A 26853-nucleotide genomic window follows, 5' to 3' on the forward strand; every position below is an offset into this window, starting at 1 on the left:
ATTGGCCACTGGTTCCGTATGAGTTGCGAAATCATTAGCTGGTTCTTGCAACATAGTCACCTTCGCGGCAGTTGCTTCTCGGAAGGTCGTTTGAGTTGCCTTTTGTGAGGTGGATCTATTTCTGGCAGGCTGGTGAAAGTTTAAAGCAGCCTTTCCTGAATCTTTGTCAATATGCCTTGAGGGTTCCCTTGCCATAATGTATCCCTCCTATACGATAGATTTTGGCAAGAATATCTGCAATGGATATTTTAAAATTCCTCATTTCTTAATGTATCACATCATGACCTTTGTCCAATAAATGAAGAATTCTTATTATGACTGGAAACGAGTACGTCTCCTCCGGAACCCACTAAAGTTGGCAGATATGGTACATTCTGGGCATTTTGATCATTCATCTCATTTGATCGTGGGTCATGCGCTCTATCACCACGCATATTGAATTCAGAGATCTAGATCTACACAGTTGTGAATTAGTATCCCCTTTGACTACCATGTCAGTTTTTTCGAATTCGTTCATCTACTTCATAGAGTACAAGGATTCTGATTGAGTATTCCCTAAATGAACTTGAGCCACAGTACATTGCGGATTAGAAACCAAGCCTATTGGCTGAGCCAGGTTTCCGGGTGGTACGTTATCCGAATTGACTGCATCCGTGGCTGTCTTAACAGAAAGCTGAGACGGGACAGGGCATGCCATCATGTCCAGATTCGCTGGCCGTATCCTGTCCTGGATATATCCTGTTTGCTCTCAGGAATTAACACCACATTATATTGTTCACGAGGGCGGGTTCAATGCATCTTCCACTATGGAGTATCACACCACCCACCATGGTTACTCTAGGATAGGTGATGTCTTTCGATATATCACAATATTAGATCACACCTTGTGCACTGGCCAATCTTCAGAACCACATCTCTTGCTTAACTTTTAGTTAACCAACCAAGCAGTACTTACTGTATGGTCATGCGACAGAGTACATACAATGTTGAGTTGCAGTCATAAAGGGCGCCCCGGCCAGTAAATCAATAAGACCAAATGCATCTCATAAGTCTTAAGCCTAAGAGATTGAAAAAAAGTGATAAGTCCCAAACAATATAATTACTTGTTGTTGTAGTCCTTAATCCTTACTGGCTTTTCGCCACTGCGATGGAGCAAGGAGATTCCTCTTCAGCATATGCATTCGGCACCAAAATCAAATTAGGCGTGGGATGTGTCCAAGTTGAACGCAAACTCTGCCCAGCACAACAGCACTGGCACTTTCAAGCACCTCCCGATGCGTGTGCAGATGCGTTTGCACCGTGCTCTTGAGGAGTGCCGGGAGGTTGGGGGCGGGTCTAGGCACGCACTGCAGTTGTTGTAGTCCTTAATCCTTACTGGCTTTTCGCCACTGCGATGGAGCAAGGAGATTCCTCTTCAGCATATGCATTCGGCACCAAAATCATATCCGGCGCGAGTTTGTCCAAGTTGAATGGCAAACTCTGCCCAGCACAACAGCAATGGCACTTTCGAGCACTTCCGGATGCGCCGGATTGTTCTATTTTAAAATAGTTCTCTATTGCTGTAGTGAACTCCGGGGCAAAGACTGGATCCATCCACAAATAGTAATTACATCCCCATCTGGATTCCCCTTTATTCATTCCTGCTTTATCCAGCTCCATGGTGACCATGTCATGGTCCGACCAACTCACTGGGCGGTTGCAACAACTGTGTCTAATAGCAGGTAAGATATTCTCGTGAAGGTTTCGTGCACCCCACAAAAGGATGTGAAACTCCTTTGGCTCAGATGCGCTGATCGGCATACACGAAGGTCCTCCGAAACCAATCCATCTCCCCTGCTCCACAGTGGAATTTAACCCCCCTTTCATGAGCCTGTCCAAGCTAGCACCTGCCCATAAATTAAAATCCCCTCCGATTATGACCATCCCACGCCGCCGTGCCAGTATGGCGTTCATCGCTTCCTCATTAAAGGATTTTTGGTCTTGGTTAGGGGTGTACACTGCGGCGAAGAGCACCCAAGCCCCTTCTAGTAGCCCCTGCACTATCGGCAACCTCCCCTTTAACAGGACAATATCTTCAATTTCAAACAGGTGAAGGCGCCTGTGGATCATTATGCCTACTCCACCTTTTCTATGTGCCCCAGAACCCAAAAGGTTTTTCCTATCCCCCTTCCTCTCAAGGGTATTCTTCTGCTGCCTCCAGTATCGTCTCTTGTAGAAAGAGCACGTCCAAAGCGTCTTTTCTGAATTCCTGTCCCTCCATGCATCATTTGGTGAGAGAATTGATGCCCTTCCCATTCAGGGTGCCCACCCGCAATATATTGTCCCACGACCTCAATGCAATTACCTCTTCCATCTCCAGGAAGACAGTCTGCTAGTAGTGCCCTGCCGCTTCCACTCCATCCCATCACTCCCATGATGATAGTTCAGCCAAGACCAGAGACTCCAACATTTTTGAGTCGGTCCCAAAGTGCTATTGTCTTATAGTTGAGAGGACAGTACTTGTCTTTTTTTAACATAGGGACAATTCAATTGTGGCAGCGTACCAGGAGTAGGGGAACTTTTGGCGACAGTGTGGAATTAAACAATCCGTACAATATTGAGTCCCAAAAAGGCGGGTCCGGCTTTAAGACTTTGTTGCAGAGGACACTGTCCCGGTGCTCTCGAGTGACTAAGTATCTTAATTAGTACTGGATGTCTCAGCCCACCTTCAATCTTAATTGATGCACCTCTTGATCGATATAGCTGATAATAATGGGCCACCAATGTCTACAACGGGGCATTCTTGGTGAACCACCGGAGTTCTCGATTTTCTCATTTATAACATGCCAAAAATTCTTAACAGATATCCCCAAAGTTTGATGACGTTCTCTCCCCTGCTTTCTGATGCCTCAGAACACACAGACCTTTTAGCTTACTCTTAAATGTCTTTTTATTCATTTATATGCGTTGAGCGTTCCAGAAACAGTCAAGTTGAAATGTTTAAGACTCCTAATGATCCTTCGCATCTCCCGATTACATTTTTGTATTTCTGGCATATAATTGCCCCTCTTAAGCGTAGCACAGAATCCCATATTCTTAATACTTACAATGGTGTCATGCAGTACTTTGGAAAATAAAGCATATAGGCCCATAACATCCCTTTCATCATGCCCCCACTTCTGTTCCATTCTAAGGCAAATAAATTCATAAACAAAAACCTATTCCTGTCACTGGATACTATCTAGTTTTTATAATTTACTACTACGCATGGTAGCCTACTGTAACGCTCACCTGATTCTCGCAGAGGCGCCGGTCTTGACTGGGCGACTACCGTATCTTCAAATGTGATGTGCACCACCCGGTTGGCTCTTTGGGCTGGACCTCTGTGCACTGTATGCCTGACTCGAAGAGTAAGATGTCTGCAGATAGAAAATATGGGATTAATGAACTGGGGTTATTGGGGTGTCCCTATCTCTTTCCTTTTCTCCTCTCCTGTAGAACCCCAAAGGTTAACGCTCTCACCTTAGGTAAGTGAACGCCGAGCTCTCCATCTGCCTCGGGGCAGGGTGCTGTAACCAGTTTCTTCACTGGATAGGTAGAGCAGGCCTCTTGACTTAAGAGGACTGCTGTCCGTCGTTTACTTCACGAACGGTGAGTTCCGAATATTTCAAATGTCTTTAAAAGTCTTTTGTAATGCTGTCTCTTATTTTGCAGGGTTCCGGCGATGGCGGTTGACTGGCTGAAGTGAGTTGAGGATGGACCCGTATGCGGAATAGAAGCGCCTGGAAGCGCGTAAGTAAGCGCTTGTTGCTTGCTTCACGATGCGCACTAACTGTCCTTTTATTTTGCAGGTACCAGTTCGGAGCTGCTGAAGGATGCCGGAATGCCCACTGAGTTCGGCGTGGATGGAGTAATGGCACGTGAGTATTGAACGTTACTCAATGTCTTTAAACGCACCTTCTTTTGTCTTACAGATGCGGATGCAGCGCTGAAGGCCTCCGGAGCGTGCGAAGAGTTGGTAAGCTTTTGTCTTTCAGATGCAGGAATGCTGCGCGAGGCGTTGATGACAGCCGATGGACTAGGTAAGAGATGCGCTGTCACTGAAGACCGTAGTGCTAACCTGTTCTTTCTTGTCTTTATAGATGTTGCTGAAGACTGTATTCAGGATGGTAAGCCTTTTTCCTTTAGGCCAAGGATCAGATGCAGAAGACACGATGAGCGTTCTGCTGCAGAGGATGCAGAATAACGCAAAGCAAGATTCATCCATCGGGTGTGGTTTAAATAGCCTCCTGTAGTGCTTAGGTGTCTCCTTCCACAGCCACGCCTAGGTAAGAAAAGAGTTCCTGCTTTCCAGAAGAGTTCCAGTGTTCTGAACCTAGGGAGTGGCTCCTGCCCCACCCAACAGGAAAAGTAGTCCCAAACAGAAGAGGATCAGGGGTTCAACTGGCAGGTAAGTAAGCAGCATGGTCTGCTGCAGGTAAGTCCACCCAAGCATTATGAGCCCGGCGCTTGCAGCGCTGGGACTGGGCATATTTATGAGCCTGGCGCCAGGACAGGGTCCAAAAGGTCCTCATTGGGACTGGCTGGCACTCGGAACCTGGGTTATGGGTCTGCTTCCAAGGGAGTTGGGTAAGTCCTGGCCTTTTGGAAGCAGAGATCATAACACCTACTTACTGTTTCAGCAAGGAATGAGCATGCAGACCTCCCCCACAATACTGAGGGCCCTATTCTCATCCAGGTGTTAAGTACCGAAAAGGACGTTAAAAGGCTTAACAACCTTTTCGGTACTTAAGACCTATTCTGAAGGTGGCGCATTCCTCCGAATGCGGAAGGAATGCGCCACTTTCGGAATGCATGTAGCGGTTGCTGGGCTGGGTTGGAAACCAACCTAGCAACCGCCACATTCGTAAACTGGCTTTTTGGAAGCCTATTCTTGTGGCACTCCGCCAGTTTAATATGTACGCTAAACTAGCGCATATATACAGTACCCTTTTGGTGCCGTTAAAGTGGAGGAGTGCCACATGAAGCCTTGTTTGATGTAAATGAAAGTGTTCATATACACCCGTGTGTTCTATATGGGCACTTTCATGTACACCAAAGCAAGCAGCTTCAACATTGTAGGATGCAACGTTGAAGCTGCTTACTTTGGTGTACATGAAAGTGTTCATATACACCATATGGGTGTATTCATTTACACTAAAGGGAGCAGCTGCTCACTTTAAATGAGTCTTCATATACACCAATTAGGTGTATATGAACACTTTAGGAAAGTGTTCATATACACCTGTATGGTGTATATGAAGACTCATTTAAAGTGAGCAGCTGCTCCCTTTAGTGTAAATGAAAGTGTTCCTATACACCCGTACGGTGTATATGAACACTTTCATGTACACCAAAGTAAGCAGCTTCAACATCCTGCAATGTTGAAGCTGCTCACTTTGGTGTATAGGAACATGTTTGTCTGTGTTCTCGGCAGCATTTTTGTAAAATAACGAATGTTGTTATTTTACAAAAATGCTGCCGAGATTGGATTGCACCCGTTATAACTAAAAACAGGCGCAATCCTCACAGATCACTGTCGTGCTCTGAGGACGCCCAGGCCCACTTGAGAATAGTAGTGGAGCCTGGGGGTCCTCTTTTGGTGCAGTGAATCGTCCTATTTAGCACCTTCACTGCGCCAAGTTTAGAATAGGGCCCTCAGTGGTCACTTGTTCTGCCTTAACATAAAAATGCTCACAGGATTGGAACAACCCTGGTGAAAGGTAAACCAAGCCGATCCTCGAAATCTGGTCTCCTCGGTGCCAGGTGTCTTGCTCTCCTGGTCTCCCTGCATGTTCCAGATGAATGGAACAAGATCCCATTGCCTTGAAAAAATTCTCCCTTTTCAAACCGTTCACCTCATGATTGATTTTTGGTCGTGATGCATCCGTGAGACAGTTGGTATTAAAATCACCAGCTAACATGTGATTGGAACTCTCACTCTGGTTTTGCATTAAAATAGATTCCAACCACTCAATGTCACCTGAGGCACTGCTTGATAATTGGCACACAGGTTGATAATGGTGAACCCACGTCACAGCGGGCAAAACTCGCACTGCCGGAACACAGGGAGGATGGGAACATAAAAGTACTAATGAGTGGGCCCAATCTTGCTTCTTAGTGGCAAGCAGCAAACACCCTAACCCCCCGCCCCCATCCCCGGTCACCATCCACCCCCCAGGGATCTACAAGTACATTTTTAAAGCTATTTGCTGACAAATAGTGAATCCATCAATATAGACATTATGTCTGGAAAGATTTCTGAATTATTACCACTTCTACTTCTAGTTTCTCAATGGCGTTTTCCTGACAGATTAAATGCTTGAAGCCTCGAGAGCTGCAGCAAGCAATGCTTTAAGTTAGGGCTTCTAGATCACTTGTCACAGGTAATTCAGAGCCCAAATACAATTTCCCCTCTGTGTGATATTTGGCGGATCATTTGCAAGCCTAATACTATGATTCAAACTGTTATTCTTACCAGAAATCGACTCTCTCCTGATAAGGGCAGGTCTTTTTCCACCGTAATCACTCATTTCAGTGCCCCTATACCTCAGCTTGTCAATATAAGTGAACAGGTGATTTTGGACCAAGATTGATGGAATGTCACTGCAATATCCAATCTATTGTCCAAGATTAACTCAACTCTTGATATGTTTGTCGCTTGAAGTAATAATTCTCAATGCTGGGATTTCATGCAACAGGGACAGGGGGGCGCTTCTATTCATAAAAAGTTTCTGCTCACCTTGTAAGGTGCACTCCGTCCTGAACCAATTAGACCACTCTGGAACTCTCCCCATGCCTACCTGATCCCCGGATCTATATACCAACAACTTGCCACCATCTGAACCTCTACATCCATTACTCATTCTACGATACCCTCTTAAACATTCTTGTGTAGGGTCTTCTGCCTGAGTGCACACACTCTGGTGTTTTGAGAGCCCAAGTTCTGGCCTTGTAGTTGCGGTGTGGAAATTACACAAATGCATGTGCCTCTTCCATGAGTCCATTAGAAATAGTTGGATGCTCAGCCATCACAATTTTGTTATTTGACCCAGTCAGGTATTGACAAGTGGGTTCTGTGAAAGGCAACTCAGTTTGACAGGCCACCTCTGTGGCCCCTAAATAACTATTAATAGTTTCCATACTTGTGGACGCAACCAACTGGGGTTTCTTACATTTCTTTGCAGAAAGGAACTCCACTTTTATCCCTTCAGGGGTGGATCATGTTCTCTCAGGAGATGGTAAATCACCCGATTCCTTCTCATTTGATCTGGGAATGAACAGATAGTGCATGAATTTCAATTTCGTACCATTCTTGATATTGTCTTTTCATATCTTTAGATTTCTGCTCCTGAGGTGCCTTTGCTCGTGGAATAACATCACCCTTCCCTTTTACCTTTTTGATATGGTGGGTTCCATTAGGGGTCCCACAGAATATTCCATACGTTGTTCCTTATCCTCCGTTCCCCCATCTCACATGGAACATGCACCAGCCTAGCAAACTCTTCCAAAAGGGACTGGAATAATGGCACTGTATTTCATGTCGTCATGATTGTAGACCTACTATAGATGAGTCACACCAGTCCAGGTCCTTAGTCATTTCTAATAAAATTCTAGGGTGGACCTGTACTTCACCCTTTAGAAGTTCAAAAACATTCACAAGTGAGTTCAGGACAAAATTGAGCACTGCCGCCAGGGTTACATCATTTGCGCCTTTATTTGACCCCAATTGTGTTTCTGGGATTTGTTGTAGCACTTGGGGTTGCTCTTCAGTCTCGGACTGCATTCCAGTGTTCTTGTATGTCCATGGCAACCACCATTACTAAAATGGAGCATAATGTTGCATCACTTCCCAAGTCAATGTCTGGAAGTTGATCTGCTTGCTGATTCACTTGTTGCGGATGCTTGAATTGTAAAAACTTCCACTTTCCACCAAGATTTATTTGATTCAACTGGGTTAATGCTGCTGCCTCTGTCTGTAAATCTCCCAAACTCAGACTGCGACCTTTGGTAAAGAAATCAGTTATTTTCCGTTTCATGGATGATGCAGACAGCGTGAAGTCTTTAGTTTACTGTATAAGGGTCCTAGTATGCTCTTTTCCAGGTACAGGGCTATATGCTGTTTTAGGTGCATGGCCCATTTCGGTGCCTAAACCCAGGTCCAAATAGTATTAAACCTCCATTTTTGTTCTGCAGGCATCTGATTTACACTTCCGAAATATCCCATGTTTTCAAACTAGTCTATTTCAATGGCTTTGGGAACTTCCGAGATTTGCAGTAAGCAAATTATACATTGTATCGGGCAATTTCCCACCAGATTTTGCGACAGTAGTGTTACCTTGCGTTATCTCGTCTCAATCTTTCAACTTTAAGATTTCAGTTACAATGGCAATCAGGTGTACGTGGGCAATAATCCTCGCTGCATCAACATTACAATGTTGCAAAATAGAAAGAAAGGCTCACTGTGTCAGCTCCAGATCTTCTTTGCCGGCACCGAGACACTGGCGTGAACAGTTTTGAATGTACTCTGTCAGCTATCAAGTTCAGTGTCCTCAGTTGTCGCAAATTAAAGGGCGCTCGGGTCTCAACTCTTCACACTCCCCACAGCGGGCCATGGCAGATTACTTTGCCACACCACTTCACCGATGCTGCGAATGCTACCACGCCTTCCATGTACCTTTGTTTCCTGAGAGCAGGTGGCTGTTCACTCTATGGTATTGCAAAATCATATGGCACTGTACTCTCCTAGCGTCTAAAGGAGGCGTGTGCGCTCTTGTAAAAAGTGAATGCTGTTCGTACATACCAAAGGTTAATATCACTGGATTTGCCAATATGCACCAGACTCCATGAGAAAACTAATACAGAATGTGCTGTATGTTCCTGGATAGCCCAGCTCCTCGATTCCATGAGTCCTGTCACCCAAGTCGTACTCCTGATTCTTGTGCTCATCTTCAACCTGTATGGTTTTATGTTGGTATTTAAATGGATATGCACCTGTATCCGTACACATTGTAAAAAGTCTTCCAGAAGGACACAAATACTGCATTTGAACACCACTGAAGAAGTATGCTGCCTTCATATGCCTTTCTGTACTGTTTGCTCCCCAGACGTTGTGCATGAATGAGTGGAGTGAACATTTCATAGGAGGGGGATGTGATTGGGGGTAGGGGGGTGGAGAAAGATTGTACCCCATTTATGTACTTTTTTGTGTCTCACTTGCTGAAGCAAGCCATCGCTGGCGTCCATGTTAAATTGTGCCTTACTGTCTCTAACTGCATTGTTCTATGTTGTTCACATGTCCTAACCAAAATATACCCCAGATAGGATGCGAGAAGCATCTCGCCTCAGTCTGCTCGCTTCATATGTATTTCCCATTTTGCTCAGACAAGCATGTTTTAGAGCACAGCCTTGATTGGTGAGTCAACCTCAGGCTGTAGAATTAACAAAACTTGGTGGATCAGGCACTGGCTGAGCCCTGTGAGCACTGTCGTCCTAGTAGAAACACTGGCTTTCTAGAAATGTATCTGAAACTATCTGTTGCAAAGTTACTCCTCAAGGTGTGTGAAACTCACTGATTGCTTATATGCCGTATCATGAAAAGCATGTAATTCAAGTGGTAACAGTTTCAAACATTGTATACTGTAGCTATCTTAAGATATATGGATAATCACCTTTCGTAGGAAACCTGTGTCAGTTGATAGTATAAAAACCATGCAAACCTGGGAAGGGGGGTTGCTGCACTGTATAAAGTTTGTTGGTTTTGTGTCCTGTAGATTGTTTGTATGCTGTTTTGCTGGCTGCTATTAAAGATGCTTATTCTGCATGAATAATGAATTGAGTCTGTGATGAATTTGCCATGACGAGGGGTTGTTAGTGAAATTATACTTCCTGTTGTGATTCATATCTTGTTCCCTGCCATGATAAAAACAGTTCAAATGCGAGATACAAATAACTACGTGCTCACGCAAGACACAAACTATGACTAACCTTTTCTAATGCCTTTCTTAATACTTTACGTCCAGAGACTGGGTTTTTTATTCTAAGGACATGCAGAGAACTACTTAAGTTGGAACTTTGCTGTATGCAAAAAGATAAGGCCCAGACATTTGGCGTGTGCTTACCAGGAACAAAGCTCAGCAGGCCTCAGAACATTTATTCAGAGCTTTAGAACTATACTTGAACAATTCCAAAATGTTACCAGTACCATATTTCTAATGTTTGTAGAAAGTGCACTTTTGGATTACAACATGCTATTAGTTTTTAACCATGGTTTCGTGCCACGCATTTCATTAAACTCATGTGAAAAGTATTCTATTAAATTTGAAACGGGACGTGCCGGTACATGTAATTTGCTTCAGTTTGGATCAACTATTCCCAAGCTCAGAAATTTGAGTCGGAAGGCCTCGTATCACAAGCCAAGACTTTGTTTACCCCAAATGAGAATCCTATGCCAAGCAAAATCTTGTTCAAACTAGTTTTCCAGGCCTTTGTAAGGACAGCTTGCTTTTTTAAAACCTAAATAAAATCCTATTTAGAGCTTTTCTTTGTAGTATCATGGAAAAGAGCTGATCTTCCATGTACCAAGTGACATCTGCAGTAAGTGCATACACTTCTGGTCAGTCTGAAGAAAGTTTCTTGTTTTTAATCCTAAGAAATGTAATTATGTACAGTGGAAGATCATAGAAACTTGAAATCACTTGCAATTTGTAGATAAAAAGATTCAAAAACATAAAATATATGAAATATGATAGTCTGCAAATATACATATAACTGCAGCATATATCTTGAACCTTTCCCCCTTATGTGTAGATTTTATTGATCTTTGTTTTATTGTACTGGTACATTCATGTTAGAAGTTAGATTACAGAAAAGGGCCTTTTTATATCATCAGGAGTTCCCTTCTCCTTTTCCCAGTCAAAGGACTCAGAGGGAAGATCCCCTTCTTTCAAGTCCTAAGAATATGGGTCGATCTTGCCAGTCAACAGCATTTATTATTTGTTGCCGTTAGGAGGAGACGTCATAAAATGTTTTGTTGGTGAGACGTACCTTAAAGAAATCTTTCTATTCTTTGAAAATCATGTTAAGTGTAAAACCCATGCAAGTCCTTATCTTGAAATTCACTGGTAGCCCTATGTGTGGCATGAAAGGGCAAGTGTGCTTTAATGTTGTACCTTTTACTGGAAAATATTACATCTCCAGCCCAAAATCTTTAGATCTGAAGGCAAATGAATAGAAATAGATTGACCGCTGTACCTAGACACACATACATGTTGAATGCTGTACACACAAGTTAATTGAAAGCTGTGGACACATGCAGTTTGAAAGCTGCACACACCACACATAGATTGAAAGTTGCATGCAGATGTTCAGAAGGAGCTGCACACACATGTAAAGAAGCACCTGCACCACATTAAAGGGAGACGCTGTTAAACATATAATATCGCTCTGATTCTGTAAATTGTCAGTGGGGAAGGTAAAAAGTGTTTTGATGTATTTGAAAATGCAACTTCATTTATCTTATTGAAATGCCTTCAAAATGGTTGGATCTTGAAGCCACTTAGTCTCCCTCTTAATTCCGACACTCCACATATTTCTGGTAATTCCTATTTATGAACAGACTACATATTCAGGCGTTTTTACCTAAATGGTTGATGCTCAATATACTTTCTCACTTTTCCCCTCCCAATGACAAACTCATGTGCACTCCATTAACAGATAAAGAATCTGTATTAATTTGCACAGTATATTTATATTTCAAATATTTGGAATCCTGTTTGGCAAAACACGTGATTTATGCTATTTTGGTGCTTTAAGACAAACTTGATACAATATTAACCATTTCCTATGTTAAGTATTCAGTGCATCCAGAAATCATACATGTAAACATTCTAACCAGTTTAAATTTGAAATCCTTCCTTTGCTTTGGGGATGCGTGCTTCTTTTCCAGTTATTCCCCTGCAGAATCTGATGGTCTATGGGACTTCGAAAGCTAATGCATTGTTCCATTTCTGCTTTCTATTTCCAGAGAGTAAAATAAGTTATCAAAACCTGCATTTTGTGTTATTTTGAAACTGGACTACCAGACTGCCCAAGATGTCTTAGTACTATAATACAGTAATTGTAATTTCAAATATAGCTGTTGGTGAATAGTCAAAAATGATTGGACTAAAGATGGCTTCTTGAACTACATTATCGTTTTGGGCTCTTGGGACGAAATTCCATTGTTGGGGGTTCTGCTTTGTCATTTTATGGGGCCCCTGCACTTTCTGGATATGTTTTTCCCTGTTGCTTTTTATTTATTTTGGTGGCCCGAGGGACTTTTTTGAATTTCTTTGCCACTAGATATCCCTTTTTTGTACATGGTCCTCTGCTAGCCCATATTGCTTCTATTACAGAGGTGCCTTTCCTGTTATTACAGTAGACTTTAAAATGTAAATTTATTACTGATGTTTTCTGTTGGTCATTTAGAAAGTAAGATTATCATAGAACGAAATGTAGAAGCTGCTTTCAAACATTTGAAGGACAGAATAAATAAGATACTCTAGAAACTAATTTTGATTCTTAAAATTATGTGAATGGAGTGTGCATGAGTTTGTTAGCTGGAGGGAAACGCAACAAGAAAATATCTTTGAAAACACATGATAGTCAAACATTCAATGCAAACCTCTCGGTATGTTGCATGTCCACAAATACAAATTGAATGAGTGTGCAGTGTGAATGTGTTAGTGCCTGTCGTGTGGTGAGTAATATTTAAGGGTGAGGCATGCAGCTTGTTGCTTGTGGGATACACATTGTGGTCCTTTGTCTTATGGATTATGATTGCTAAATGGTGCTCTGAGTTGAAAGCTAATGTTTGTTTATTTGATTTTTTTGTTCTTTTTTTTATTTTTATTTTTTTTTTTTGCTCATTGGGTGACCAGGTCAGAATGTTAAACGTATTTTTTCTTTCTGTAATTTAAGGGCTACACCCTTTTCTTTAAATTAAAGGAACTTACTTGTGAATGCTTTTAATACAATACTATTGGGTTAGAAATCTAAATGGATGTACTATAGTGCAAAGTTTAACCTAACTATTATTAAACTAATAATTATGAAGCCGTTTGAGCGTGTACACAGCTTATGTCAGGAAACATCAAATGGAGGTTGTACGCCTTATGTGTTAAATATTTTCTTTAGTTGTGTTGTCGAGTGATGAGGAGGAAGATGACGACGACAGCACAAGTAGTGCTAATAGAGCGGACAGTACATCGCCTCGCCCTGCTGATTCAGCATGTAGCTCCCCAGCTCCCTCTTCTGGAAAAGTGGAAGCCGCTTTCAAGGAAAATAACAGCAAAGTTGAGCAGAGGCTATGCGGTGCAACTTCCACAGAGACTGAATGCGCAGTCGCGCTACCAAGGAAAGCCAGAATGAAAGATCAAGTATGAGCTCACTGTTGGTCTCCTGTGATTTTTGAATGATTTGTTATGAAAATGTCATGTGATTGCGCTACATATTAAACATTGTCTTTTTTCAAAACCTAGATTTAACAAATTGTGCGGTGCATGTGAAAGTGTCCACAGTGGTAAAATGACAAACGCCTCAATCATACTGTAACAGACCCCCATCAGAGCAAATTACATATTCTTATCAACAAAAGGTAAATACAACAAACCTGCCATTATCAGAGTAGAAGTTCACACCAGGGAATAGTTCTGCCGGAGATCTCAGTTTACAGGATAGGGATGGAAAATTCTGACTGGTCAACAAGTGGGAGCCAAATGTTCAGCTATTTGGTCAGTTGATCATTCATGCAGGCCGTAGCTTTTTCTTCAACTAGGGATGTCCCACGCTTTAATCCACCAGTGTGTAAGCCTCGGGACTCTTCTGTCCCCTGGCTATAGTTATCCTGGCAGCCTCTAGACTTGGGATAATTGGTTGAGTCTCGGATCCTGAATCACTGTAAAACTCTTCTATTGAGCTTCCCAACAGGACAACCGTCTCAACTGGCAACTTCACTCCAGATACTGCCTTGGGCCAGTACAGTGTCCCATAACATGCAAATCACAGAGCAGGACCACCACATATGGAAATAACTTCTTGAATACCACACCCATGTCAGCAGGGTTTAATTTGTGTAATGTTAAAGGAGGTAAATACCATCTACATTAGTTTTTACATGCACTCTTTATTAATAACACATTTAGAAGTAGTGCGATTCCTAGCCCACATTTCTTCCCAGGTATAGATGAGCCACGTAAGTTTCCCAATGAGAAATACGGTTTAGCCAGTAATAAGATGGTACCCAACCGTTTATAAAGAGCCTTGATTCTACCCTGCTCAATACCAGCAATCGGGTTAAGATCCCGATCCACCACATTTTGTGCTGCTCTGTCCCTCACTGTAGGGTGAGCTACCCAGAGCCGAATTTAAGTATATATGACCTTTATTTCTCACTCAAGGAGAATTTAGATTTACAGTTGATAAATGAGAGCAGAGATTTGTTCTGATGTAACAAGGCTAGGTGCGTAATTCCCCCGATAATCCAATGTAAAAAACTGTTTCCAGTTAAGCCTGTTTAAAATTCAGGGTTACTGAAGACGGGAGAACAAGGACCACTACCCTGCGTCACTCCCACGTGCCTCATGCCAGTAAAACAGTGATGTTTTACATGGATGCCAAGAGAGTAGAAGTTCAGGAATGCTTAGTCTGTATTCTATAAAGGGCAGAGCAGCTCATTTACAGTGAGAATTGTCCTCTTCAAGCCTCCCCTTCCCATTTGATGGACGCAGTAGGTTTGCTCCAGGACTGGGTGCTTGAGACATAGCCAGATCATACCTAATGAGATTGGGCGCTTCCATGCTCCCCCATCTGTCACTCAGCACACCTGTTCTTGAGATCCTAGGTTTCTTAACTGCCCAGATAAAGTTCTGAACCATAAATTGCAATGTCATTAGAGATGAGGTAAGCATCCTAATTGGAAGGGCTTTGCAGAAGTACCAGAATTTAGGTAAGAGATTCATTTTAACAGCAGTAATCCACTCCAACCATGTGATCTCTTGCTTATTCCAGCTTTGAAGGATGTTAGCCAGGCCTCTCAACAATCAAGAGAAGCTAGTTTTAATAGGTTGCTTGGGCGAGGGGGAGGATGGAGGATGATACACACTCCTAGTAGTCAATAGATTCTGTTTCCCAGTGTAACAGACAAATGTTAAGCAGGTAGACTATTGTGTCGATGTGTACCTGGATGCCCAAAGCAGTAGACTTTTGGTAGTTTTCAGAGACTCCTGATACCTCTTTGAAATGTACCACTTCAGTCCTAGCAGCACTGAGAGACGTTCGAAGATCTGTCAGTGGCAGCATGACAGTCCGCACATAGAGATGTTTTATGGGACCCTGTCAGCAACCACCCGCTCTATCTCCTGGTACCTCCCATAGGTAGAACTGGTTTATTCTATCGGAGGCCTTTGTGGCATCAATGTTGGGACTCCCAGGTTTTCGGCCAACCCATCTGACGGTATCAATCACGTTCAGCACACCTGATATTGTCATGTCACTCGGGGTAAACCAGCAGAGGCAATACTTTTGCCAATCTTGTGGCCAGTACTTTGAAATCATTTAGCATCAATGTTTAATAAGTTAATTGGCCTGTACGACTGACATTCCCACCGCAGGTTTTTCCTGGTTTTTATATTTACAGTGGTAGACTCTTTCATGGAGGGAGTGATTTATTATTTTTAATTTCTTACAATTTTTTTCCCCCAAATACTTGCAAGGGGTTACACAATTTAGTTAAGAGTTTGAGCCGGGGGGGGGGGGGGTGTCAAATTTGTTTGGTGCTGTGCATATCTGCCTTGGGACCCTGTTTAGGTAACTATTCAGCTGCAAGAACTTCACGTTTCCCCAAGTGGCCTGTGATGTTTAGTTTGTGCAATAATTTCTTCACTGTTGACACGCTTCATAGCATCTTATAGTACTGAGTTCTGAGGTAGCACTGTCCGTATTCTCTTGAAAATGGTGACTATATCCTTGGTGACTGCAATGGCTTGGGGAAAAAACCTTATCCCCAAGAACAGGGTCACTACGTTTCCATAGTGGTTTATGAGAAGGACAGTCTATGTACCTATATGTCAAGTTCCAGGGTGTGGTCTGATAGGATGAGTGTTGCAATATGCACTTTGGGAACTTAAAGGACCAAGGATGATGAAAGTAGATCCATGCTGATTCTAGAAAAGGTGCTGTGTCCTTGTGAGAAATGTTTATCGTCACACTCGTCGTCGTGAAGTCGCCAAAGGTCACGGAGTGTCTCCTGCAAGAGAGCGAGCAGTTTTTGTCTATCGGTCTCTAGAATTGAATTGCACTTATTGCGGGAATTTATTCCCTGTGCATTCATAGTAAGCAGCCTGATGAGCGAATCGAGCCGTTTACCACATGGTCAGGGATCAAAATGTAGTGTGCCAGCAACTAGTGCATGCATGCACCCACCCCCAGCTGATGATTTAGTAGCACTACCGGCTCTGCATCCGATTTTTACTCAACTTTCAAAAATGTCCCCTGCTCCTTCTGCATAGGTTCTAAAATAAAAAGAACCAAACAAATCACAGAACAGAGCTATTGCCATCATAGTCCAGGGCTAATACCGGCAACTGCCGCACCCAAGTGTGTCTGTGTGTGTATGTATATATATATATATATATGTGTGTGTGTATACGGATGTGTGTGTGTATATATATATATATATATATATATATATATATATATATCACAATCTGAGGTTTGTGAGTCTGCTTGGATCACATGCTATGCATAGGCCAACATCTAGTGGAAGCTGCAGAGTATTAGTTGTTTTTTAAACTCGAAAAGGGGCGTCGACGGGGCGTGCCAGTAATTCTACCCCTAGTGTGATGTCAACTGTACCCTTGGTCCTTCACGTGTCGAGGTCCCTCCGATTGTTTTTTTCCGCCATTGTGACGGACGCTTCTTGCAGAGTTCAAATTTCAGCTGACGCCATTTGCTTATGAATAAGTTTAAATATAGTTACTCTTTCTGTCCTTTTCATCGATGCAGTGGTAAAGACAAGACGGGGCCGTCTGACGAAGTCCGGTTTTGACAGACCCGTTCGGCCTTGGATGGCACACCGGCCCGTACAGTAGAGAGTGGGGGGGGGCGGTCATTGTACAATGCATTTTTCCTCCCCTTACCTTTATCGCCTGGGTGCCTTTCCCACCTTCAAATTCTGCCCCACTTGTAATAAAAAAAATTCCTTGGATCGACAAACGCAGTGTTTGCACCCTGTGTTTGAACCGCAACCACGACGAAGGGCACTTGCAAGCTCTTTAAACCGAAGACCCTTAAAGATCGCAGAACCAAGTGCTGGGCCCATCACGCCATGCATGTCAAGGCCGACATGGAGGGAGCTTCCAGTGACGGCAGCATCACCGTCTTTTTGGATGGCGAGGGTGATGGGGAGCAGGCAAGTTCCCAAGTGCAAGCCCCCGACCCTAATAGACAGGCTGGCGGCTCTGTTACGGGGACGACACCTGGCGGCAAGAGCTCTTCTGCTTCCCACACCACAAAGCACTTACCCCGCGGCGATGTGTTGGTGCCGCCGACCAAACGCCCAGATACAGCGTCTAGGGGGAGATCTGTAGAGTCCCTGTCCTCTGGGCACTCGAGGTCCCGATCGCCCCATGACAGGCCCAGTAAACCGAAAGACTGCCCATAAAACTACATCGACTGAACGCTCTGTCGACAGACAAGGCTGAGGTCCTTTCCAATTCTGAAACTCGACCCATCTCGTCGAAATCGGCTGTAAAGTCTAAACACTGGGTTGTCTCACCTGGTTAAACATGTCCCAGAAGGCCTGTTAAAGGCTTCCCATTTCAAGAAATCTTAGTTCTAATCACAAGGACAAGTCCCATAAGGACAAAGACAAGTCTCATTGGGACAAGTCTACCCCTTCTAAGGAAAGTTTACCTGTCCCACAAGAAGAGGGTTCTTTGGCTGAGGCCTTACAGAATAAAGCCCTCTCCACTCCTACACCATCAACACAAGTCCCTGTCATACCTTAGCCTTGGGTCATGCCCAGTTCAGCCCTTTGGACGGCAGAGGACATAGATAGGATGATGTCGAGAATGACATTTTTTGCAATATTTTTCATTTACAAACTCTCAGGCTGCCGAACTTTTTCAAACTACACCTCCTACTGCGAAGGCTTCCAGCTCGTAGCCCCTGTGTTCCTCTTCCCAGCCACTTTCTTCATCCCAACCACCGGAAAAAGGTCTCGCACTTCTGATGACCTTTATGACATTCATAAAGACACTGAAGGGGATAATGAGGACTACCAACACACTGATCAATACTATGATGATAAGGAGGGAGAGGCAGAGGTGTATACTATGTCTTCACCAAATCAACAGGATTCCCCAGTGCCTGATTCTCCAGTAGATAATCAGCCCCTATTCAACGACATATTAATCAAAGCAGCTGAACACTTTGGTATTCAAACACAGGAGACTCGGCAAGACAAAGATTTTGTCAGAGATATCCTGGGAGACAAGAAAGCCGCCACCCAGTTCATCGCCATCTTAGTCTATCCAGAGAAGAATCCAGCCTTCACTGGAAACACCCAATCAAACACAGACAGTAAATCCGCAGGTAGAAAAACATTTCTGTCCAGTGCGTCAGACCCTTTATATATCAGGGGACAGCTTAAGCCTGATTCGCTCGTTGTCAGAACTACCTGGAAGAGGGCAGGTACACCACTCCCATGGGAAGGAAAGTTGCGACTTAGGCAGCATTTCAAACTAGGATCGCCAACAATTCCACACTGTTGGTGAGCTATGACCGCCATAAATGGGATGAGATTATTGCCCTCATTGACTCTACTCCAGAGCCTTTAAAGTCTAGACTTGCCCTAGTAGCAGTGGAAGGCAAAGCCACTGCCAGCTGCATTCTCAAGAACAACCCGGACGCTGTAGATAATGCAGGCAGTATTATTGCAGAAGGAACCGTTATCAAGCGCCACGCTTGGCTACGGCAGTCTGGCTTCAAGCTTCAGACCCAAGCAACGTTACTCAACATGCCATTGGAACCGACCGTGCTATTCGGCAAAGAGGTAAAGGACGCTCTGAAATCAGCCAAAGAGAAATATGATACCCTCAAATTCCTTGGGCAACTGACTAATAACCTGGCCAAAGGGGCGGGAATAATTTTGTTTTCGTGGCCAAAATTCCCAAAGAGGCTCCGGATACAGACAAAATCAAAACTCAACATGGAACAACCACCAGGGTAAAGCGTCCCAAGTTTACCCAAGAGGCCAGTGCAGATCCCGCGGCTGGGGGAGAGCCTCCACATCTAGAGGTAGAGGAACACCTCCCAAACAGTGACAGCCAGTGACGGGTTCCTCCCATGCCTCCCAACACGTTCCAGGGGTACTCAACACTCTAGCAGACTCTCCAAGCAGAGATCCCCTACCAGAGGAACACGAGTGGTAACTAGGATCAAATGTCGTAGACCATATCTTCTCTCAGTGGTGTTACCCCACACTAGACTTTCTCGCTACAGGAGAAAACAAGCCATGCCCAGACTTAGCGTGCAGGTTCCCCCAGCCAGACTCCAAGAGGCATGCCCTGTGGATGAACTGGTAAGGGAAATTTGCTTACGCTCTACACCCCCCCCCCCCTTTGACCCGACTACATTAATGAGCAGAATAGTGAACAAGATGCACAGAGAAAAGATGACGCTCATCCTAGTTGCTCCCATGTGGGCAAGACAGCCGTGGTATCCACATATGCTCAAGCTGGCGATGTGCGATTCCATTAAACTCATGTCAGTCCAACCTGTTAACCCAACACGGGGGAACAGTGCACCCTCAACCACACTTAATGAACTTGTCAGCATGGCTCCTGAAGCCAGAGTTCGGACACCTTAATCTACCACAACAGTGTATGGATATCCTCAAGGAGGCACGAAAACACTAAATAACACTAGACACTGTTATTTTGACATGTGGGGGAGATTTGTAATTTGGTGCCAGTCTAAACAAATAAACCCCATTGACTGTACTCCTTCTCACATTCTAATTTATATGCTCCACTTGTTCGATTCAGGGTTAGTATTCAACTCCATAAAGGTCCACCTGGCAGTTTTATTAGCATATAGCACCTCTCAAAATAAAGTATCATGGTGGAAAATTCCAGTCATTAAAGCATTCATGGAGGGAGTTAAAAGACTCCACCCTCCAATTTCGAACCCACCGGCAGGATGGAATCTCAATGTAGTACTTGCAAAGCTCATGGGGCCCCCATTCGAGCCTATGCATAAGTTAAGTCTTAAACAACTGACATACAAGCCTGCCTTATTAGTGGCTATTACTTCCATAAGAAGAGTTAGTAAATTGCAAGCATTGTTAAGCATTGTTAGTGCAGGACCCTTTCTTTATCATCCATAAAGATACATTGGTTTTACATACTCATCCTAGGTTCTCCCCTAAATTCATTTCCGAATTCCACTTGAACCAATCCATTGAGCTTCCTGCTTTCTTTCAGAATCCAATTAGCTCGGCTGAGGTAAAACTCCACACACTGGATGTGAGGAGGGCGGTCCTTTACACTACGTAAACAAGACCAGGCTGCTTAGAAAAACAGACCAACTGTTTGTCTCCATAGCACTAGGCAGATTAGGCGACAGTGTTTCCAAGAATGCCATCTCCAGATGGCTAGTCGGATGTAACAATTATGCTATTCATTATCGAACAAAACACTGCCTTTTACAACAAGAGCTCGCTCCACAAGGAGCAAAGGCGCTACTCTGGCTTTTATCACAAATATCCCCTTGGACAGCATTTGCAAAGCAGCTACATGGAGCTCAGTACACACCTTCACTCGGCACTACTGTATTGACACCCATTTCAAAGCAGATCCACAGGTGGGACAAGCGGTTCCACAAGCCTCAGCAGGGATACATTACTCACCCTAATCGTATTTCTGATGCTTGTAACTGCTTGGATTCACATGCACCCACCCTTCCTCCCCTGAGAGAAGGTGCATAGATGTTATGAACTTCTCTGATATCTATATGCTTGGATACACCTGTACTTATGCTACACTTAAGGAAACCTCATGTCAGAACAAAACAATCTGAGGGACCTCTTTTTGTGAAGGACCATGGGTACAGTGGATGTCACACTAGGGATAGTATTACTGGTGCCCTGTCAACGTCCTTTTTCGAGTTTTGGAAATCTACAGTTGTAATACTCTACAGCTTCCACTAGATGTCGGCCTAGCGTGTGAATCTAAGCATCAGAAATACGATTACACTGAGTAATGTATCCCATATATAGTCTCAACATAGTCACCCGCCAATGATGCAATGTCCAAGTCCACGAGACGACTAAAGCCACAGACAAAAAGGAGTAGGATCCGAGCACTGCATAGGACAATTAAGGGACAAGCCAGAATGTCAGTTCCAGGTCATAGCAGATAAATCGGAGACTCTTCCTCAATTGTTACTAGAGGGTCCCTCAGACATGTTATTTACCAGCTTTCTTTTTGGTTGCTTTGTTTCAATGAAGTAGGTGAGGAAGAGCTCTTGTGCAAGTGTGAGGGTCAGTCGACCGCAGGTCCAACAATGTCTAGGTGATTTAATTGTTCGCGGTTTCCCCTTGTATGTAAAGATCGGGCCGTAGGTAATCCCCATCTGTAACGAATGCCCTCCTCTCTAAGCCGGTTAACATGTGGCTAAAGGACCCTGTGCTTTTGGACTGCGACAACAGCTAGTCCTGGTATATTTGGATCTTGGCCCCACGACAGGTCAGGTGAAACACCCGCCACCTGTTATTTTCTATTTTAGTGAGTAGAATTGTCTGACTCTGTCCTCGCTAACCTTCACTTCTTCTCCATTACTAACAACCTTGACATCCTTGCCCCTGTCATGAGGATCTGCCTGAAGCCAGCCTCCAAGTGCAACAGTTGGTATGACTCTGACCTAGCGTCTCTGGAACATAAGTGCTGAGCTGCTGAACTGAAGTGGCAGACCTGGGGCTCATTCTCTGCCAAACTGGCCTGGCGCTTGCTCCAAAGGAAATATTGTTTTTATATCCGCTCCAAGAAGAGGGCCCACATCCAAGCCTGCATCTCTGTAGCCACTAACACACTTTGGCCTCCCATTTCACATCTAAAACTCAGGGCATCCTGTCCTCGCTCTCCGCCCCCCCATCTCTCCACTCCCCCATCACCACTCCTTCACCTGCCCCTGCCTCCCTTTGCACAACCCCCCTGCATCCTCCCCACTGTTCTCCCTCCTGCCTATAGCACCTGATGAGGTCTCTAAGGTTGTCCACTCTATGAAGGTCTCATCCAAGCAGGTGCTCCCCTGCTCCTGTAGAACCATTAAAGACAACATCTCCTCTCACCCTGGCTCTTGCAGACTTCTGTAACCACCCCTTTGCCACTGGCTCTTTCTCTCAAGCACTCACTTGTGCACCTTCTCCTAAAAAAGCCATCTGCTGACCCCTCTTGCCCAGGTATCTAGCACCCTATTTCCACCACCCCCTTCGCGGGTAAACTCTTGGAGAAGTTGGTCCTCCCCCAACTGATCCTTCATACTGAACATGTTGGTTGCCTCCATGACTATCAATCTGGCTTCCGGGCATCCAGAGGCATGGAAACTGCTCTCCTGAACACTTGTGAAGACATGCTCGCAAATCCGGACTCGCTCTCCTGCAGTTCATTCTCCTTGATCTCTCTTCCGCCTTTGACATGGTCAACCACTCTATCCTCATAAAACGTCTCCCTGATGCCCTTGTTATTACAGACAGGGCACTGGACTGACTGACCTTTCTTCACTAACCACCCTTTCCAGTTACAACTGGGCCCTTTCTCCTCCAGTACCTAACTCTCTACCTGTGCCATCCCCCATGGCTCTATCATATCGCTGTGGCTCTTCAATATCCATCTCGCCCCTCTGGCTCACCTCATCTCCTTCTCTCCTAATTTCCAGTGTTATGCTGATGACACACAGCTTTCTCCAGCATTGGATGTTTCATGGATTCACATGCTGTGAATATTCCCCGTCGTGAGGCTGGGAATCCTCAGTAACTTTAGTATAGTTTTCCTATGGAAAAAACTTAGACACCTTGAGTGTCATATTGACGTCAGTATGGGTGCTTTAGGCAACACCAACAGGACGTTGAGAGTATAACACCGCCCCTGCAGGTTCCTCTCTGATTTTAAGTCTTTCAAACTGTTGGGATTACCTCAAGTTCTCTCCAGAAAATCTTTTTTTTTGTGTGAATACTTCAGTGATTTCACGTCAGCTTTCACTGTTTCTTCCAAGAACAAGTGCTTGTCCAGGTCCCGTTATGTCATCTTCGGGGCAGAGGAAGTCTTTATTTCGGCTGTGTACAACCTGCAGCCTCAATGTGTACGACTGGGACAGGCATTCAGAGTGCCTGTAATGCTTGTATCCCATTCACTCGTCCGACTACTGCGACTTCTGTCTGGGTTTCTACCAAAAAGCCCTCAAGGACAGCAACAGGCACTTGATTTGCTGGTTGAAGGACAACGCCTATCCGGCTTCGGAGATTGGCTCTTCCCACGGGGGCAGGTCCTCCACTCCCACGGTCAAGAGGTCACCAACTCACCAGAGGGCTAGGTCGGAGGAACGACTGCCTAAGAAGCAGAGCATGGGTGAGTCCAGGCCTTCATCTGCTTTGGAAGCCAAGAAGTCTTCTGCTGCACTGCTTTTGTCAAATGTGAGGGGTCACATATTACCCCCTCTCAAGGCGCATCTGCATCACGTTCAGAAAAATCAAAGTAGAGGGGCTCACACTGCCCAGAATCGGCAGATCCAGCCCGCAAGGCTTTGTCCTCGGAGAAGGAGAAATTGAGGCCTCATTTGTCCAGCGAAGAAGTCTTCGGCCAAGCAGCACTCCTCATAGGTCTTCTTCGGGCCATGAGTTGTCAAAGCACAGGTCCAGGTCGTTGTCCAAGTGGCCGCCTTCTCTATCTACAGTGCTATCGGGGTTGCAGACAGCGTCTAAGACTCATTCCTCGTTGACGGCTACACTGACAGCGACTGCTTCATCAGCGACTCTGCCAGCGTCAACCATGCTGATGACTACTGCTTCGTTGATGATGGCGAAGACTAAGGCCCCGGCAATGCAGAATTTCTCTGAGGCCTGCTTTGCCCGAGGTGGTGGTGGAAGTTACGCCTTCCCGGAATATCTCAACACTTATTGAGGTGGCTACAGAGCACAATCTTCTGGAGGTGTTTCCAATCGTGCTGCCTGAGGACATACTCCAACACAACATCACCTCTGACTTTGGGGCTCCAGTATACAACGAGCATGCAGCTTTGGATTCGGATCCTGAAAAAGGGGGTTCGGATCAACCTTTCCTGGATCCGTCTGTTTTTGGCCTCCAGCCTTCCCTTCATTCCACTTCAGCCAGGCTTGGGGTCTGTGCTGCCTCAGTATCCACTCGTCAACCCGCACTCGTTGCTCTCGATGCAAGTGCTCACTACCTTGCAGGCTCTTCTAGGGCAATTGGACGCCAGGCTTCCTGTACCTCAGGCTCTGTCAGTCCCGGTGCTGCTAAGCCTGCCTGCCAGGCCTCCTCAGAAGGATGCCTTCTGCAGCCAAGGGCCGCGTCGCAGGAGGTCATCCCCGCCTAGACCACTTCCGCCTTCCCCTAGGTTTTTTACTTCTCCACAAATGGATCACGAGGAAGGGGAACTTGATGATTCAGAGCAAGACATTGTTCCGTGGTTTCTTCTTCTCCCAGGAGGTCTGTCACCTGGGATACAGACACAGACCAGGATGGTCCAAATGGTCCGGGCCAGCCATCTCCCCCAGATGACATTGGGGCTTTCCATGCCATTCCATGGTGGCTAAAGCCTGTCACAAATTTGGTCTCATCCCGGAGGAGAAAAAGGACGGTTTCCTGTTTGCCAACATGGGGAAGAGGGGAAAGGCGGTTTTCTCAATCTCTATATTGGATCGCGTATGGCAGGAGGGGCTCTGTACGATGAGGTATCACTTTACAGAGCCAGCCGTCAAGGGCCGATTGGAAAAGAAGTTCAAGGCTCTGGAATCCACTCTGAGGGGCCGGATGTCACAGCCTATCCCGGAATCGGTTGTTTCTGCGGTAGCTAGTAGAAAGGCTCGTACCCAGCACAAGTGCGCCACTCCTCCCGAGAATGAGAACCATAAGCTGGACGCTTTCGGTAAGAAGGTCCTAGCGGTCAGACCCACGACAGTAAAGGCTTTTAACTCGTTGGCCATCATGGCAAAGTACGACGGCGAGATGTGGTACCACCTGGCACCACTGTTAAACCACCTGCCCTGGCAGCAGAGCAAAGAGGCTATTCTGCTAGTGCTAGAGGGGGAGGAGGCATCGAACTGCACTATAAACATTGTGGTCGACCTGGCAGACTGGTTTCAAGCATATTAATAATGGTGTGGTTCTCTGTCGTCAAGCTTGGCTTCGCCGCACTGATATCCACCAGGAGGTTAAACACAACATGGTGGACATGCCAACACGCAAAGAAGAGGAAAGCGGGGTGGGGGGGAGAGATCACCGGAACACCTGAGACTCAGCCATGCAAGGGGTCGAAGAGTGGCCTGGAGGCGGGGTCGGCTTCCCCTGAACCTGGAACATTAATGGCCTGGGGTCCTGCATAAAGCGGAAGCTGGCACTTCAATATCTTAACCGATGGTCAACTGATGTGGCCTTCATCACAGAAACCCACTTAGTGGGCAACAGTTGTGGGTTCTTCAGTTATCAGGCTGGGTTTACTAGGGGCTCTAGGGGCACAATGATTCTTCTCCATAGGTGTGTGCCATTTCAGGCCAAGAAAGTGTTAGCAGACCCACGTGGTAGGTAGGTTCGTGGTGGTGCTCGGGGATATTTGGGGAGAATCCTGGGGCCTTACTGCAGCCTATGCACCTCCCACATTAATGGCGGAGCTCCTCAATGCGATATAAACAATGAATGTGGAAGGGGCGGACTGGTGGGCGGTGGGCGGGGACTTTAATGTAGTTATGGAAGTCGCTCAGGATAGCTCGCATAGAGGCAGCAGGGCCGGAGACGCTCACACTAAATTGTATTCCTTTGTGGAAGCAATGGGATCATTTGATACGTGGAGGGCATTGCACACCGCAGACACAGGGTTCCCATTCTACTCCAACGCACACAAGTAATTCTCCAGAGTTGATTATGTCTTCGCATCCAAGAATATGGCCCATAGGTTCATATCTGCAGAATTCCTCGCAAGAGGGATATCGGACCACTCCCCCCTGCTGATAAGACTGAAAGGCACACAGCACAAACGTGAGGCTAGCTGGCGCCTAAACATCTAATATTTAGGGATACCTGAAATTGCTGAGGGACTCTCCAATAAGACCTCGGAATATTTGGACTTCAACTAAGGGTCAGTAGACTGCCCAATCACGACATGGGATGCATGTAAAGCTGTCCTTAAAGGGGAAGCCTTGGTACCCGCCCACTGCAAGCAACACAATAAAGAGGTCATCGAGGCAGAGAATCAAGTGGTCAGGCGGGGAAGAACAACTGCTAGAAGAAGGGACTCCCGCTGCCCACGAGGCCCTAATAACGGCCCAGGAGGCGCTGAGGAACACTGCCCTGGATAATGCCCGGGCGGCTGATTGGTCAGTCCGCAGTCAGATATACGAGAGGGGGGACAGAGCAGGCAGGACTTTGACCTTGCTAGAGAGACGGGAGTTAAGTAAGGGGCACGTACGAGCTATTCGAGTGGATGAGGGAGATTTGCTGACTGAGGACTCGGATATTGCGGAAGCCTTTGCAAATTTCTACAAACAGTTGTACTCCCTCCATC

The 26853-nt window shown here is 45.3% G+C and overlaps 1 protein-coding gene across 4 annotated transcripts in view; it reads left to right on the forward strand.

Annotated features, from left to right (window-relative positions):
• SENP6 (SUMO specific peptidase 6) overlaps nt 1-26853 on the forward strand; it is a 2017494-nt gene that overhangs the window by 848286 nt on the left and 1142355 nt on the right. For all 4 annotated transcript variants that reach the window (XM_069606272.1, XM_069606273.1, XM_069606275.1 and 1 more), the window contains one exon: nt 13195-13436. In XM_069606272.1, the coding sequence (XP_069462373.1) occupies nt 13195-13436 (242 nt within the window). The remainder of the gene's footprint in view (nt 1-13194; nt 13437-26853) is intronic.

This window comes from Ambystoma mexicanum, chromosome 4p (assembly GCF_040938575.1).
Source record: "Ambystoma mexicanum isolate Mex_15411 chromosome 4p, UKY_AmexF1_1, whole genome shotgun sequence".
NCBI lineage: Eukaryota > Metazoa > Chordata > Amphibia > Caudata > Ambystomatidae > Ambystoma > Ambystoma mexicanum.